Source organism: Onychostoma macrolepis, chromosome 06 (assembly GCF_012432095.1).
Source record: "Onychostoma macrolepis isolate SWU-2019 chromosome 06, ASM1243209v1, whole genome shotgun sequence".
Classification (NCBI taxonomy): domain Eukaryota; kingdom Metazoa; phylum Chordata; class Actinopteri; order Cypriniformes; family Cyprinidae; genus Onychostoma; species Onychostoma macrolepis.
The window spans coordinates 7348804-7363865 of record NC_081160.1 but is presented as its reverse complement, the minus strand read 5'-3'; the positions used below and the strand labels follow the sequence as shown (position 1 = coordinate 7363865).

The 15062-nt window shown below is 35.5% G+C and overlaps 1 protein-coding gene across 1 annotated transcript; it reads left to right on the top strand.

The window, feature by feature from the left end:
* Positions 1 to 153: 153 nt before the first annotated feature.
* Positions 154 to 14519, top strand: LOC131542011 (sterol 26-hydroxylase, mitochondrial). Its single transcript, XM_058778225.1, has 9 exons — positions 154 to 621; positions 3549 to 3739; positions 4859 to 5058; positions 5188 to 5385; positions 5696 to 5859; positions 7282 to 7448; positions 8307 to 8388; positions 8482 to 8688; positions 13028 to 14519. Exons 1-9 carry the CDS (start codon positions 334 to 336, stop codon positions 13142 to 13144), a joined length of 1614 nt encoding a protein of 537 aa, XP_058634208.1. The 5' UTR covers positions 154 to 333; the 3' UTR covers positions 13145 to 14519.
* The last annotated feature ends 543 nt before the right edge of the window (positions 14520 to 15062 follow it).

Genomic DNA, 15062 nt, shown 5'->3' with positions numbered 1-15062 from the left:
AAAAAAACTTACTGACCCCAAACTTCAGAACGGTAGAGTTTTGTTTTAGCGGTAAGAAAAAAAAACCCTAGTATATACCTTATACAGGTGACTAAACAGTAACGCCTCGTGTTTTTCCAAGTGTGACAGTTACATTGTGTCAAACGCTGGGTGTGTGCGGTGCGCACCGTTCCGGGCTGTGTCTCAAAACCCAGTGAACCCTTTACCTAGATAGCTTTGTTGAGCATCATTGGTGTTTTGGTTTGAAACGTGGCAATGTTGTCTATGTAGGCAGTTCACTAGGTTTTGAGACACTGTGAATCCCGCCCAGGGTTTGACGCAAAACATTTTAGTATGCTATCGTCTAGTTTCAGATGCCCAGTTCGACAGACGCCAGTCATCATGTTGTCTTCTCTTGTAAAAGCTGATCGTCTCGCAGCTCATGTTGGCAAAAAATATGCGCCATTTTATGAATTCGTAGCGCGAACCCTGAAGTCTCAAGCAGGCAATGTAGATTTGCACAGCGCAACATCGATCACTGGTAACTACAAAACCATAGCTGATCTACCGGGACCCAGTCTGGCCACAACTGCGTACTGGCTCTTCGTTAAAGGATACGCGGATAAAAGTCATGCAATGCAGGTAAGACACATTTTGTATTTTTATTTTCACTTTTTTTGTTCACTCAAACTGCTGCGTAACATGAATAATGTTTCTTTGGGAGTTTTTAATTTTTTTTTTAAAGATGCACACAATCATTAATACATCAAATATTAATGTCCATTTAAATATAAATATCTGTATATGAAACTATATAAAGCAAAGTGTTGAGACATTGCTAACTACTCGTGCAGGAACTGATCTGTTAGGAAATCCTGCCTGATGCTGATATCTCTGGAATGTGAAATCAGTATGGAAAGCCCTTTTAGTATGCATTCCTTAAATCTAACTAATATCTAAATGTAGGCCTATGTTAGTAATTGAAATGTGACTAATATCTTTTCCAGTTTCACTACAGTAGCTATTTGTAATTATTATTTTTCATTATTCCAACAGTCCTCCCGAATACTTATCATTTTATGGTCTTCTGTGGTTCAGATATCAGCAATTAATTTCCGACAAATGTGCATTCAAGGTGTTTCTGTAAATTTTTCTAGCTTTGCTAATTGCGAGTGAAATTGTATTATTATTTGCTTTACTAAACAGTGTTCTTTAAACTTTCTTAATTAGTATGATTGAGTTATTTTGATGTGCTAAGAGATCAACAGGAAATGTTTGTGTGCAGACAAGTGTGAAACACCTGAAAAAAGGAGTGTTATTTTTAGAGACCCTACATCCTTCTAGCTTCTAAGAAGATGATTTGCATTAAAACACCTCTAGGGGACATTTGAGATTGAAGCATCCTGGTTTGATTGGGAGTATAAATACTGAGTCAAAGTGTTCCTCCTTTTGTCGCGCTCTGCAGCCGACTTGAATGAGTGTTATCACTGTAGACATTTTCTTGCTATAAATCTTCAAAAGACTTTTGTCTTACCTTCATTGAAATGGAAAATTGCCACAACACTAGTACACAATTATTAGCTATTAAAATTTATTAGCTTAGTTAATCACATCTATTCCAATAGTTACTAGTATTTATTGAGGCTGTAATAGATAGTTAAATATTAATTTACCTTTTTTTAGCATTAGCATCTATCCAAATTGTTATTTATGGCATGTCTCACTACTAGTTACAGTTGATTTTTTTTATATAAAATAACTTTATATATTTATAACGTCTAGTCAGGGTGGCTACTATACCATTTTATTAAAAAACCTTTATTTTTTTCAAAAGCTATAAATTGTATAAAAACAATATTGTCTAATAAATTCCTACTAATTTGTTGTTTTAATCCTAAAAAAGCAGGTGTATACTAATGACTATAGTTACTGGCGGGTTTAAAGTCATAAGCAAAAGTATTTATATTTTCTAGACTATAGTAATATGTGCTATAGTGGCTAGTAGCAAGTACTAGCATCTCTGGATTACTACAAAAAATTATAGTAAAATCGAAATTGGTATAGTTTTCGGGAATAAAGGTTAACACAGCTTGCCATACTTATGGAGATTTATAGGGCAGATGTCTGAGCACATTTAGTAAGGGGTGAGGTGTTGTCCAATGACCTGTGTTCCAAAGGTTGTAGGCATTGAGATGACAGAATCTGAATCACTACTGTGTCAAAGAACAGTTGCTGTAAAACAAGGGTGCCCAATCCTGCTCCTGGCAATCGACTGTCCTGCAAAGTTCAGTTCCGACTCTAATCAAACACACCTGAAGCAACTAATTAAGGTCTTCAGGATCGCTTGAAAATTAAAGGCAGGTGTGTTTGATTAGAATTGGAGCTGAACTTTGCAGGACAGTAAGGATTGTGCACCCCTGCTGTAAAATATTATTTATGGAATGTTGCTATTGATGAAATGACCCTACTGCCAGATAAAAATCACACTTATCTCTGTGTGTCAGCCCCTGTAAACAGCAAAAGGACGTTAAATGCGGCCCACACAATTTAGCCAATCAGAAAATTTGGAGGCTGTTCTGTCATAACATCGCTTTTGTTTGTTTGAGGGACTTGACATGTCAAGCTCTGGTTTAACTAATGGTGCAATTTCAGGGCAGTTTGCTCAACTTTATGTCCAACCAGTGGAAGACAGGGGAGTGTTTGTGCTGCTAATGACGTATAAATCAGCTTGAAAGGGATAGTTCATCCAGTAATTACAACTCTGTCATCATTTACTCACCCTTATGTCGTTCCAAACATGTGGTTAATCTTCAAAACACAAATTGAGATCGATTTAATGAAACCCGAGAGGTTTCTGTCCCTCCATGGAATGTCCAGATAATTAAAACTTACAAAATCCAAAAAGTTTTGTAAAATAAGTCCATGTGAATCAAGCATTTTAATCCCAGTCTTGTGAAGAGATGCAATTGTTGTACAGATTTAATTTAGATTTGTCTTTTCATTTCAACCATGATCTACACAAGCACAGAGAACATCACATATTGTAAACATGGAAGCTTTATGTGTGTGTTCTAAACTAAACTGCACAATTCATATGGATTCCTTTTACAACAACTTTGATCTTTTTGGGTCTCCTAAGTTCTGGTTTGTAATAAACAAATCCATCATTAAGACATTTTAAACTTCAAACCATTGCTTTCAGCTAAAATACAAGTCCTCTATCCATAATATTGCCTTCATTGAAGAAACAAGCTCATCTACATCTTGGATGGCCTTAGGGTGAGTACATTTTCATTTTTTGGGTGAACTATTCCTTTAAGTCTCCTTTGGAGTTTGCTGAGGGCCCTGGCCCCCTAGTTTAGAATCACTGTGTTAAACAAAAATGGGAGATGGTATTTAAACATTTTACAAAACAACACAACTCGTATTTAACCTTAGGTTACTCCAGGGAGGAGAGTCAATTTATTATCTGTATTGCAAGTAGCTAAATGGCCTATTGTGTATGATAAATAATTGGCAATACACACACACACACGCAATGTTTTTTTCCCCCCATGTCTATTGTGCAGGTGGAGCATAAGCGCCTATATGGTCCGATCTGGCGGTCACGCTTTGGGCCGTTTGATGTGGTAAATGTGGCGACGGCTGAACTGGTTGCACAGGTGATCCGACAGGAGGGCCGGTACCCAGTGCGGACTGATCTGCCTCACTGGAAAGAATACAGAGACATGAGAGGACAGGCGTATGGAATTCATGTAGAGTAAGCACCTATTGTCTGCTGTGCCAAACCTGTATGACTTTATTTTTTCTGGAGCTCTCAATCTTCAAGAGGATGCAAAGGCACCATAAAATTATGATGAAATCAGCCTTTATGACTCTTAACACCACATCGTCCAAGCAAAACAATAGCTCTGTGTGCCAAACAGTACTGAATGTAAGATTATTCCATGATAATCTTTATCTCTGTGAGGCTGAGTTTAACTCCATTACCAGATCAATTCTATTCTATACAAATCATCCAGAGCACTATTGTGAATTGTATCAAATGATTCATTGAAAAGATATGAAACTGTTTCGGTCATGACTCCCATGAAAGGTGGACCTCAAGATTAACAGCATTTTGGTTTAAGTGATTGATTGTCATTTTGGCATCTGTGAGTTTGACAGCCCCAGTCCTTTACTTAACATACTTACTGATATGCTATTGAAATGTTTAGCCAGAAATTCCTTCAAAATTACACCTTTGATGTTCCATGAATGAAAAAAGGTCATATGGGTTTGGGATGACATTTATAATAAATAAGGAGTTCAGATGCAAAAGCCACTACGTGCTTATTAAAGAATTTAATTATATATATATATATATATATATATATATATATATATATATATATATATATATATATATATATATATATATATTTTTTTTTTTTTTTTTTATTTATTTATATATTTATTTATTTTAAATAAATGCTCTTCTTTTGGACCTTCTTTTGAGCAAAGAATACTAAAAGAAGGCATCATGGTTTCCACAAAAAAAAGAAAAATGAAGTAGCACAACTGTTTTCAATATTGATAACAATAAGAAATGTTTCTTAAACACAAAATCACAATGGCTGATAAAATTCAACTTTGCCATAAAATCATATTTTAAAATACATTAAAATAGAAAATAGTTCTTTTAAATTGTAATAATATTTTATATTATACCTTTTATTTTATTTTTTCACTCTGTTGTTGATCAAATAAATACAGCCTTGGTGAGAGCAAGATACTTCATTTAAAAACGGACCCCAAACTTTGAGATGGTAATGTACCTCTTTAATGCCGATATTTGATAAAATCACCGATTTATACTCCTTTTTTCTGCATTTTTCAGCACAGGCCCTGAGTGGTATCGCATCCGCAGTGCTCTGAACCCTAAGATGCTTAAACTGAAGGAAGTAGCAGCATATGCACCCATCATTCACGAGGTTGTGTCTGATCTCCTACAGCGTGTTGAACTCCTGCGTCTGCGCAGTCCAGACCAGGTCACCATCAACGACCTCGCCTCTGAGCTCTACAAATTTGGCTTTGAGGGTGTGTATGGATACAGAACGGTAACAGTATCCTGGAGCTCTTTGCTGTAATGTTTGAACAAACAGCACCATACTCTTGTGAAGTCTATTGTTTTTATTTTGACTGTGGTTTTTCTTTCCTGCTGTTCAGGAATATCCTCAATCCTTTTCGAAACACGGTTAGGATGTTTACAGGAGGAAATTCCCACAGACACTCTGCGGTTCATATCTGCTGTTAATGACATGTTGGCGCTGTCAGAGACGGTTCTTTTTTTCCCACGCTGGACTCGTCACATCTTCCCGTTCTGGAAACGGTTTGTCCAGGCGTGGGATGACTTGTATGACGTAGGTATGGTAAAGTTTATTTTCTTTATTAGCGACGCACAATATATCATTACCGTATTGGTTATTAGTGATTTTTTTTATTATTGAATTTATATATACATTATATATCTGTGTGTGTGTTATATAGAAAATTTCAATATATCTTTTTGATTTTATAAATGTCTTTACTGTCACTTTTGATCAATTTGCATCCTTGATTAATTTCTTAAAAAAAAAAAAATCTTAACCCACACTTTTGAATGGTTGTGCATCGGTGGTTGCGAAACAGTAGCATACTGATCCTTTCTTTCTTTGTTTGTTGTACCTTTGTCCAGCCCGTTGTCTGATTGATAAGAAGGTGAAGGAGATACATGATCAGGTTGAGCGAGGAGAGGAGGTGGAGGGCATGTATCTCACCTACCTGCTGTCCAGCAATAAACTCAGCTTAGGAGAGGTGTACATCAGTCTGACTGAACTTCTGCTGGGAGGTGTGGATACGGTGAGAACGTGTTTATTTTCACCTGGAACCAGCTGAAGAGGTGCAGATTAAGCAACGTGATTTGCTGTTAGTCAGAAATTAATCATGTTCCAAAAAAACAATATCCTGCACCACTGGTTCAGTTGTTTTGACAAGTGGGTGTTTTCTAAATGTACCTGCAGAAAACAAGAGGGAAGTTAAATTCCTGAGAAATAGAGGAACGTGAGAGTTTGTTTTTAAATATTGTTGCATCCCATACTGATACTTTCTTTGTGAAAAAGTACACTACAACATACTTTTAAAGAGAGTAATTATTACATAAATAATATACTTGTGCCAACTGAATGTAATGTTTTCAGACAGTTAATTGCATGTTTACTACAATTAAGTGAAAATTTATTATAGTTCAAATATATATTAAATGCAATTTAAACTGTAAGAGTGCTTTCTGAACCACTTAAGTTAGACTTGAGTACATTTTTATATGTAATTTTATAATTATGAATTTTATAAGTCTTTGAAATATAGTTAAAGTGTATTCCCAAAGTTCTGACATGCAATTATTGTAAATTAAAATTTCTATTGAAATTTAATGCATGTAAAATATATTGAAATGTAATACCTTAAGATTATAATCCAGTACTTTACATGCATGTCATCACAAAAGTCTAGTTTTTTAAAGCACGAAACACAAAAGATTATGAAAATGTAATTGTTTAAAATGTACTTTAAAGTAAAACTTAATTTGACATTATTACAAAACATAAGTATCATGACCAAAATTTCTTTCTACTAAAATTCTGATGGCTAAAAACTTAATATCTTCTTCTATACATATACATTATTTGTTCGCTTTTGGCCACTGGAGTCAACTAAAAACATTCAATGCAGTTGTATTGCATTAGAAATTTTATTGTAAAAAGTGGTATCCACAAAGACAAACTTCACTTTCTGACCCGTCCTTGTAGGTACTTTTAATCAATTGTGGTCAAGGTCAGTTCACACAGGGGAAAACCACAGATGTAATCCACCACATTAACTTTAAACGTGTCCCACTATTGTTTCACGGACAGAAAGTGTCAACGATCTTATCCATCCCTAACTGATAATAACCTTTAACATGCTGTACTATGTTCCTAATCTCTATGGAAATGTCTGTCAAGGTCTCTCAGGGTCCGTCAAGGCCGCTGTTTATCAGATTTCCAGAGCTTTCGGCTAAATTATGTCCCACGTTTAGCAACACAGGTGTCGATAACCTGCTAAGCAGCATTCCTTGCTGATGTATTAACCTATTTCTGTGATGTATAGCTGCTGATTTGAGAGAGCCCCGCCCCCTCACCTTCTGGGCATAATTCACTTTGCCAATCAGGTGTCTGTATGATGACATCAGCTGAGATCTGTAAATGCATTATGTGATAAGACTATTTTCTTTGTCCTTGAAAGACGTCTAACACATTATCATGGACCTTGTACCACCTTGCACGTGATGCAGAAGTACAGAGCCGCCTCTATAATGAGATTGCATCTGTATGTCCGAATAAAGAGCTGCCGACCGCAGAACACCTAACAAGGATGCCCTACATGAAGGCTGTCATCAAAGAAACTCTCAGGTGAGGGAAATCCGTCCTAGTCCACCCCCAAACACTTTGAAAACTGTGCTATTCTGTCTTGAAAGGGGTGAAAGAGGTCATTTGTTTGCTACAATATGCAGGAGTGGCCAAACCTCACTCATTTTATACTGCGAACAATAACCTTTGCTCAGTACTTATTTAAACAAACAACTCACATCATTAATAATGTCCTTTACAGTGAATAAACATGCAGATTTCTTTTAGAGAAACAATGCATTTGTGATGAACTTCTGTTCTGTGTGTTCTTGTTTTAGTTTGTAGCTGAAATTGCAAGTATAGTATTGCCTCTAAAATTGATAAAAATAAAAGATGTTCGATTATAACGTTATGACCCTTTAAAAAGATACTGGCAAAGACTTTAGGATATAGTACAATTTGTGACACAGTTTACATCTTAATCATTAGTTTAAAATATGGATTATAAAAACAATTCACTGCATTAAGAGACTCGTTTCAATATTTAGTAGCTTTGACAGCACTTTAGATAGATTAAAATGTTTTTTTCTCTGGTGCTGTTTTTGTTTACATAATATATGTATGTGTACTGTTTATTTATTATGTATATATAAATACACACACATACAGTATATAGTTTGAAAATATTTACTTGTGTATATACATTTATATTATTATTTTATATTATATATAAATATATTTAATATATAAACAACATATTTTTCTTAAATATATACATGCATGTGTTTGTATTTTATATATACGTAATAAATATACACAGTACACATTCATATATTACGTAAACAAAAACTTTTATTTTGAATTGCGATTAATTGTTTGACAGAACAAATTTTCTCACAATATGCTGCTTTTTAATCGTAGGATGTATCCTGTTGTCCCTGGTAATGGACGCCTGACTGTGGATTCGGAAGTAATTGTGGATAATTATTGGTTCCCTAAGAAGGTAACCACACAGACACTCGCACAGCTCATAGAGTTCTATTGAAACGTCTAATACAGTAAATAAACCTGTCTCTGTCTCTTTCTCTCTGCACAGACACAGTTCCATCTCTGTCACTACGCTGTTAGTCACGACGAGAGTAATTTCCCTGAACCGGAGAATTTTGTTCCAGACCGCTGGTTGAGAGACAGCCCGTCTCGCTCTCAGCATCACCCCTACAGTTCTGTCCCATTTGGGGTTGGTGTTCGGGCTTGCGTGGGGAAGAGGGTTGCAGAGCTGGAGATGTACTTTGCCCTAAGTAGAGTAAGTATGGCGCTTTCACATTATCTGCAAGTTCAATTTCACACCCATTAGTCAAAATATTCTGTTAAACAAAGAACAAAACCTGAGAAAAAAAAACAATCCTACTTTTTCCCTGGTTGACAATATTGATTAGTTGTTTTCAATCAATCGTTATTTTGTTCCCTAAATTCCAAAATATTACATCCAAAGTCTGATAAACACTTCCAAAAGTTGATTTTATAACAAAATTCAAACAAAATTTACACACTTTAATATGGTGTGACATCGCTGTAGGTGCCTCAGTTAAAATGGCAAGTGCACATCAGTCCTCTTTAGTACTAGTTATAGCATGAAATAAACATCAGAAGGTGTATTGAAAGTACAGTACAACTCACTGAAATGTATCATGTCTCATGTAATCGCTTAATCAGTGTTTCAACAGCGGTCAATAAAACAGCTTGTAAACAATGAGCCTGAGTTAGCTAAAAAAAATTACTCTAGAGAGGAGCATTTTGCTGAATATTTGCACTATATTACATAATCACTGTCTTATACAGGTGCATCTCAATAAATTAGAATGTCTTGGAAAAGTTCATTTATTTCAGTAATTCAACTCAAATTGTGTAAACTCGTGTATTAAATAAATTCAATGCACACAGACTGAAGTAGTTTAAGTCTTTGGTTCTTTTAATTGTGATGATTTTGGCTCATATTTAACAAAAACCCTCAAATCTCAACAAATTAGAATACTTAAGATTTTCATAAGAAAACATTTTTAGTGAATTGTTGGCCTTCTGGAAAGTATGTTCATTTACTGTATATGTACTCAATACTTGGTAGGGGCTCCTTTTGCTTTAATTACTGCCTCAATTCGGCGTGGCATGGGGGTGATCAGTTTGTGGCACTGCTGAGGTGGTATGGAAGCCCAGGTTTCTTTGACAGTGGCCTTCAGCTCATCTGCATTTTTTGGTCTCTTGTTTCTCATTTTCCTCTTGACAATACCCCTTAGATTCTCTGTGGGGTTCAGGTCTGGTGAGTTTGCTGGCCAGTCAAGCACACCAACACCATGGTCATTTAACCAAGTTTTGGTGCTTTTGGCAGTGTGGGCAGGTGCCAAATCCTGCTGGAAAATGAAATCAGCATCTTTAAAAAGCTGGTCAGCAGAAGGAAGCATGAAGTGCTCCAAAATGTCTTGGTAAACGGGTGCAGTGACTTTGGTTTTCAAAAAACACAATGGACCAACACCAGCAGATGACATTGCACCCCAAATCATCACAGACTGTGGAAACTTAACACTGGACTTCAAGCAACTATGAGCTTCTCCACCCTTCCTCCAGACTCTAGGACCTTGGTTTCCAAATGAAATACAAAACTTGCTCTCATCTGAAAAGAGGACTTTGGACCAAGGATATTATAGTTTTGAATTTTTAAATTAGTTTTTATTTTAGTATCGTTTTCAAATTTCCTATAATTTCAGTTTAGTTTTAGTTTTAGTAATTATAGTTTAACAGAGTTAATGGAACACTTCCAGAGTAGACCAAACAAGACATTTAATTTGAGCAAAGTTGAATGTTTGCAGTTTACAGTTAACTATTGTATAAACCTCTTAATAATGACAAAATAATTCTTTACAATTCAACAAAAAACAAAAATATGCAGCTTATATGTATACAATTTATTAATTCATATTCATGTTCATATTCATACATATTAAAGATGTAATCTTGTTTAATATGCCAATAGTTTACAAACAACAAGCTAATCAAGGTTTTCAGAGTTACTAGACAGCATCAGGCAGTTGAGTTTGTATCAGGGTTGGAGCTAAATTCTGCAGGACAATGGCCCTCCAGTGCTGGATTTGAGGAGAAACGCCCTGCGTCTCAATGTGCATACTATGCACCCTAAATAGTATTAAAAATTACTAATATCACACAGAATTTAGCATGGACATTGTGCACATTGGGACGCAGGCTTGTTCTTTGCAATCGTCATTGAAACTCTGTAAACTTTATTTTTGTCCATCTGTGTTTTCAATGCATTATTTTATCGGATTTTTAGCACATACGAGCCACCGGTGCACACTGTATGTCCCGTCTCCCTCTATGAACGTGCACAATAAGAAGAAACAATCTAAAATGCTTTGAAACCTCATACTACTCAAAAATAAATGCGATATGGTGATTTAAATGATGTTTGCACTTTATGATGAGCAACGCAATCAATCCCAGTTCTAAAGCCTCTTTTACACAAAAACACAGCGCGGCTATCGCTTTCTCTCGTTTTGGATGCGTTTTATACAGTCAAGTCGGACGTTACCATAGTAATCGCAAAGCGTGACAAATTCTGTTTGTTAACTCACTCTCATGTTGTTCTCGCACGTCAAGCACGCTTTTAAACGTTTGTGCGCTGTAAGGTATGCATTCTTATTATTATTTCATATTTTATAGTTATTTCACATTTCATAGCCCGCGTCTTGTTTTTAAATGCAAAAACGCATTCTCTGTGAATAGCCGCTTCGGTCCAATGTTCCGGCACAGAATGAGAGCTTATTAAATCTCGAACATGATTATTTATTTTTGATAATTATTTTATTTTCGTTAGTTTTTCAGTTACTGTTGTTAGTTTCGTTTAGTTTTAGTTTTTCATTTATTTAGAAATTGTAATTTTATTTCGGTTTACGAAAATGTTTTTTGACCAATAGTTTTAGTTTTCGTTTACAAAAATAACCTTGCTTTGGACCACTGGGCAAAAGTCCAGTTCTTCTTCTCCTTAGCCCAGGTAAGACACCTCTGATGTTGTCTGTGGATCAGGAGTAGCTTAACAAGAGGAATATGACAACTGTAGCCAAATTCCTTGACACGTCTGTGTGAGGTGGCTCTTGATGCCTTGACCCCAGCCTCAGTCCATTCCTTGAGATGTTCACCCAAATTCTTGAATCGATTTTGCTTGACAATCCTCATAAGGCTGTGGTTCTCTCGGTTGGTTGTGCATCTTCTTCTTCCACACTTTTTCCTTCCACTCAACTTTCTGTTAACATGCTTGGATACAGCACTCTGTGAACAGCCAGCTTCTTTGGCAATGAATGTTTGTGGCTTACCCTCCTTGTGAAGGGTGTCAATGATTGTCTTCTGGACAACTGTCAGATCAGCAGTCTTCCCCATGATTGTGTAGCCTAGTGAACCAAACTGAGAGACCATTTTGAAGGCTCAGGAAACCTTTGCAGGTGTTTTGAGTTGATTAGCTGATTGGCATGTCACCATATTCTAATTTGTTGAGATGGTGAATTGGTGGGTTTTTGTTAACTGTGATCCAAAATCATCACAATTAAAAGAACCAAAGATTTAAACTACTTCAGTCTGTGTGCATTGAAATTATTTAATACACGAGTTTCACAATTTGAGTTGAATTACTGAAATAAATGAACTTTTCCACAACATTCTAATTTATTGAGATGCACCTGTATATGGTACGATTGAATAAATCTGTCATCAAAACATTTGTAGAACATCCTCCATTTAAATGTTCATGTTTTAAAAATGAATTGGAGTAGAAACGCGTATTTTAAAAGGTTCATATAATAACAACCTTATGTACAGTTTTAATGTTTGTATACAACTCAGTCTGAGTGTTGATTTATTATATCTAAAAAACTGCAATTGAATTTGGAATATGTTGTTCATTGTAACCATTCATTTTATAGAAGCAACTGACAGGGTTCCCCTATATAATTTACAGCATTAGTTGAGATTTTCTTTCAAGTTTGCTTTTAAGAAGAATGTACTGTACCTGGTGAAATTACAAATGAATCTATATCAAATTGGCTCAAAATCAAACCAAAAGCTTGTAAATTGTATTCAATTTCAGTACCCGGGCCTATTGGTTTAGCTTTCATTGTTCTTTGTTAGTCTGCGAAGTATGTACACACCTACGCATTTTTTATTATTTTACATTTTTTAGAATAAAAGTAATTAAAAATATGAAATATCACAAATGACATTATGGGAATTATGTAGTGATGATGAAAGTTGCACTTATCAAATCTAATATTTAGTTTTGTATTCCATCACTATCTGATCAGCCCATTCATTTAAAAATGACAATTTAGATTTGTTAAAGAAATTCCATATATACACAATTTAGATTTGTCTCTAAAACTAGTTTTCTTTAACTTTAAAGAAACCTTTAAATCAAAAAGTTTTTAATAAAAGTTCAGTCTGTTTTCTGAGAAATATATTTAGTCACATGCATCCAAACTTCTCGTTTATCTAATTTGAAGTTGATGTTTAAACTTCAGTTACCTCACTATCGTTATCTCTCTCGTGCTCTCATTAATTTAACCCTTTGCCCTTTTACCCCACAGCTGATGCAACACTATGAGGTCAGAACGGCGGAGGGAGCCCCATCGATTCAGCCCAAAACCAGAACCCTGCTCATTCCCTCCAAACCTATTGACCTTCAGTTTGTCCCTCGGCCTTGAGGCCAGCCAGCTCCAATCAATCTGTTAACCAAAATCAGTACTTTTCATTCAAATCATTTGGCCTGAAATGTCCAAAGGTTTGGCTTAAAACTTTCTGTGAAATCCTGTCTGTGGTAATTTAGGGTAAAAGTTAAAAGTGGGCCAGCTTTAAAAAAAAATCACAACTGAGCTTCAATATTATAAGGTATATTTACAGCTGAGGTGTTCAATTCACCTGGGTTGCGTTATTAAACAAGGATTTGCAAACAGTCTAAAAAATCCAACAGAGAGCTATATGAGCACCGGGTCTCTTGCAAAATCACTATTGCTTTTTTAACAGTGACGGGAAAGCAGGAAGGGGACAAGAAAACAAAGACCTTCTGTTCATGTGTTCTCTGCAGAGATACTATAGACAACAAAACCTGCTGTTTGCTATGGCCATCAAGTGTCTGATCAGTGTTCTTTAAAAAGTTTTCTGACTGTATTATTTTTTTATGATGCTACCTTTGCTGTTTTGAATATATTAATTTAATATTGATGTTATGGCATTTGTTCGAACTGTAATCAAAGGTCATTCTTTGGAAATCTACACTTCCCTTGATATTTGTTCTGAGCCAGGCTGAAAGCAACGAATTAACTAGAAACGGAATGAATTAGAAATGCTAGTTATGTAAATAACCCTGTTTCCAAACCACCCACATGTTGACTTGCATCTGTGAAAAACCTATTGCATTTCAACTAGTTGTTAAGGCCGCTGTTTTTGTATCAATAAAGAGCAATTTCAGTGTTTCAGTTGCAGTGCAATAATATAAGAAGGACATTTACTACAGCTATAATAGTTCAGTGCATGTGACTCTCTGTTGCTCAAGAGTTGGTCAGCTTTGGAAGTGATTTGGACGAGCAGCAAAACTCTTGAGCAACAGAATCAGCCGCCACGTAATATCTATCTGTAGTGCTTGCAAGTTTATGTGTGTAAACTTGTTCTAAATGAAATATGTCTACTGAAGTATACGAGAGTTTGCTCTGACTACTCAAGTTAAGGTACTTTTTACACAGTGATAAAATGAACACGAAGGAAGTAAAAAGGTAAAGCCATTGCTCAGTTAAGGACTGGGAGTTAGCTTACGTGAAGGTGTTGGAGGTATCCTTTTTTTTTTTTTTTCTCCAAAGCTGCTTGTTTTATTATTAATGTGCATAGTAGGCCTATTTTATCCAATATAATCACACAAGTATAGCAATTGATGCATAATGAGAGCATTTTTAAATACAATTTTTTTTATCAAGCTTTTTCTGTCATGCCATACGCTTTTTAAGTATTGAAATAAATGGCTTTCGTTAAAATGGTCTGACTCTCTAAATGTTATCAAAACCAATAAAGCCATCTCTGATTTACATACTCTAGTCTAGTTTTCAGTTGTTGCAAACCGAGAAATCCTGGCCCCTTGTGGTTATTTTGTGTAATACAGATGGATTTAAAGATCAAGTAACAATCCTGCAATCTGTCCAATAATGCTAAAGGTCGAGAAGGGGGGATTTTGTTGTTTTAGGTCAACTTGAAACGTTCACCGGTATAAAATCTCATCAGAGGAGATCCAAACCAGGCTTTGCTGAAATAGATTTTGATATAAAGTAATAACCACAATACCCCAATGGGCGGAGGAGCATGCAGGCACCCCTTTGTTTTCTGTTGAGGTAACGGTAAATATTTCATCCTTTTGTCTTGTATTTAACCCTCTGATACATTAATTATTAACTCTCAGAGCAAAAGAAATCTATTTCTTTTTACTTCAAAGGAATAGGCCTATAATAATCCCCAATATTTTTAATTATGTATTGTGGGAGTTACATAAATTTATATTTGCAAGCCTGAAGTGTTGGTTTAAGCCGTATAGATAACAATCTTCCCTGGTTTGGATCTACCATCACATCTCTGTAGTTG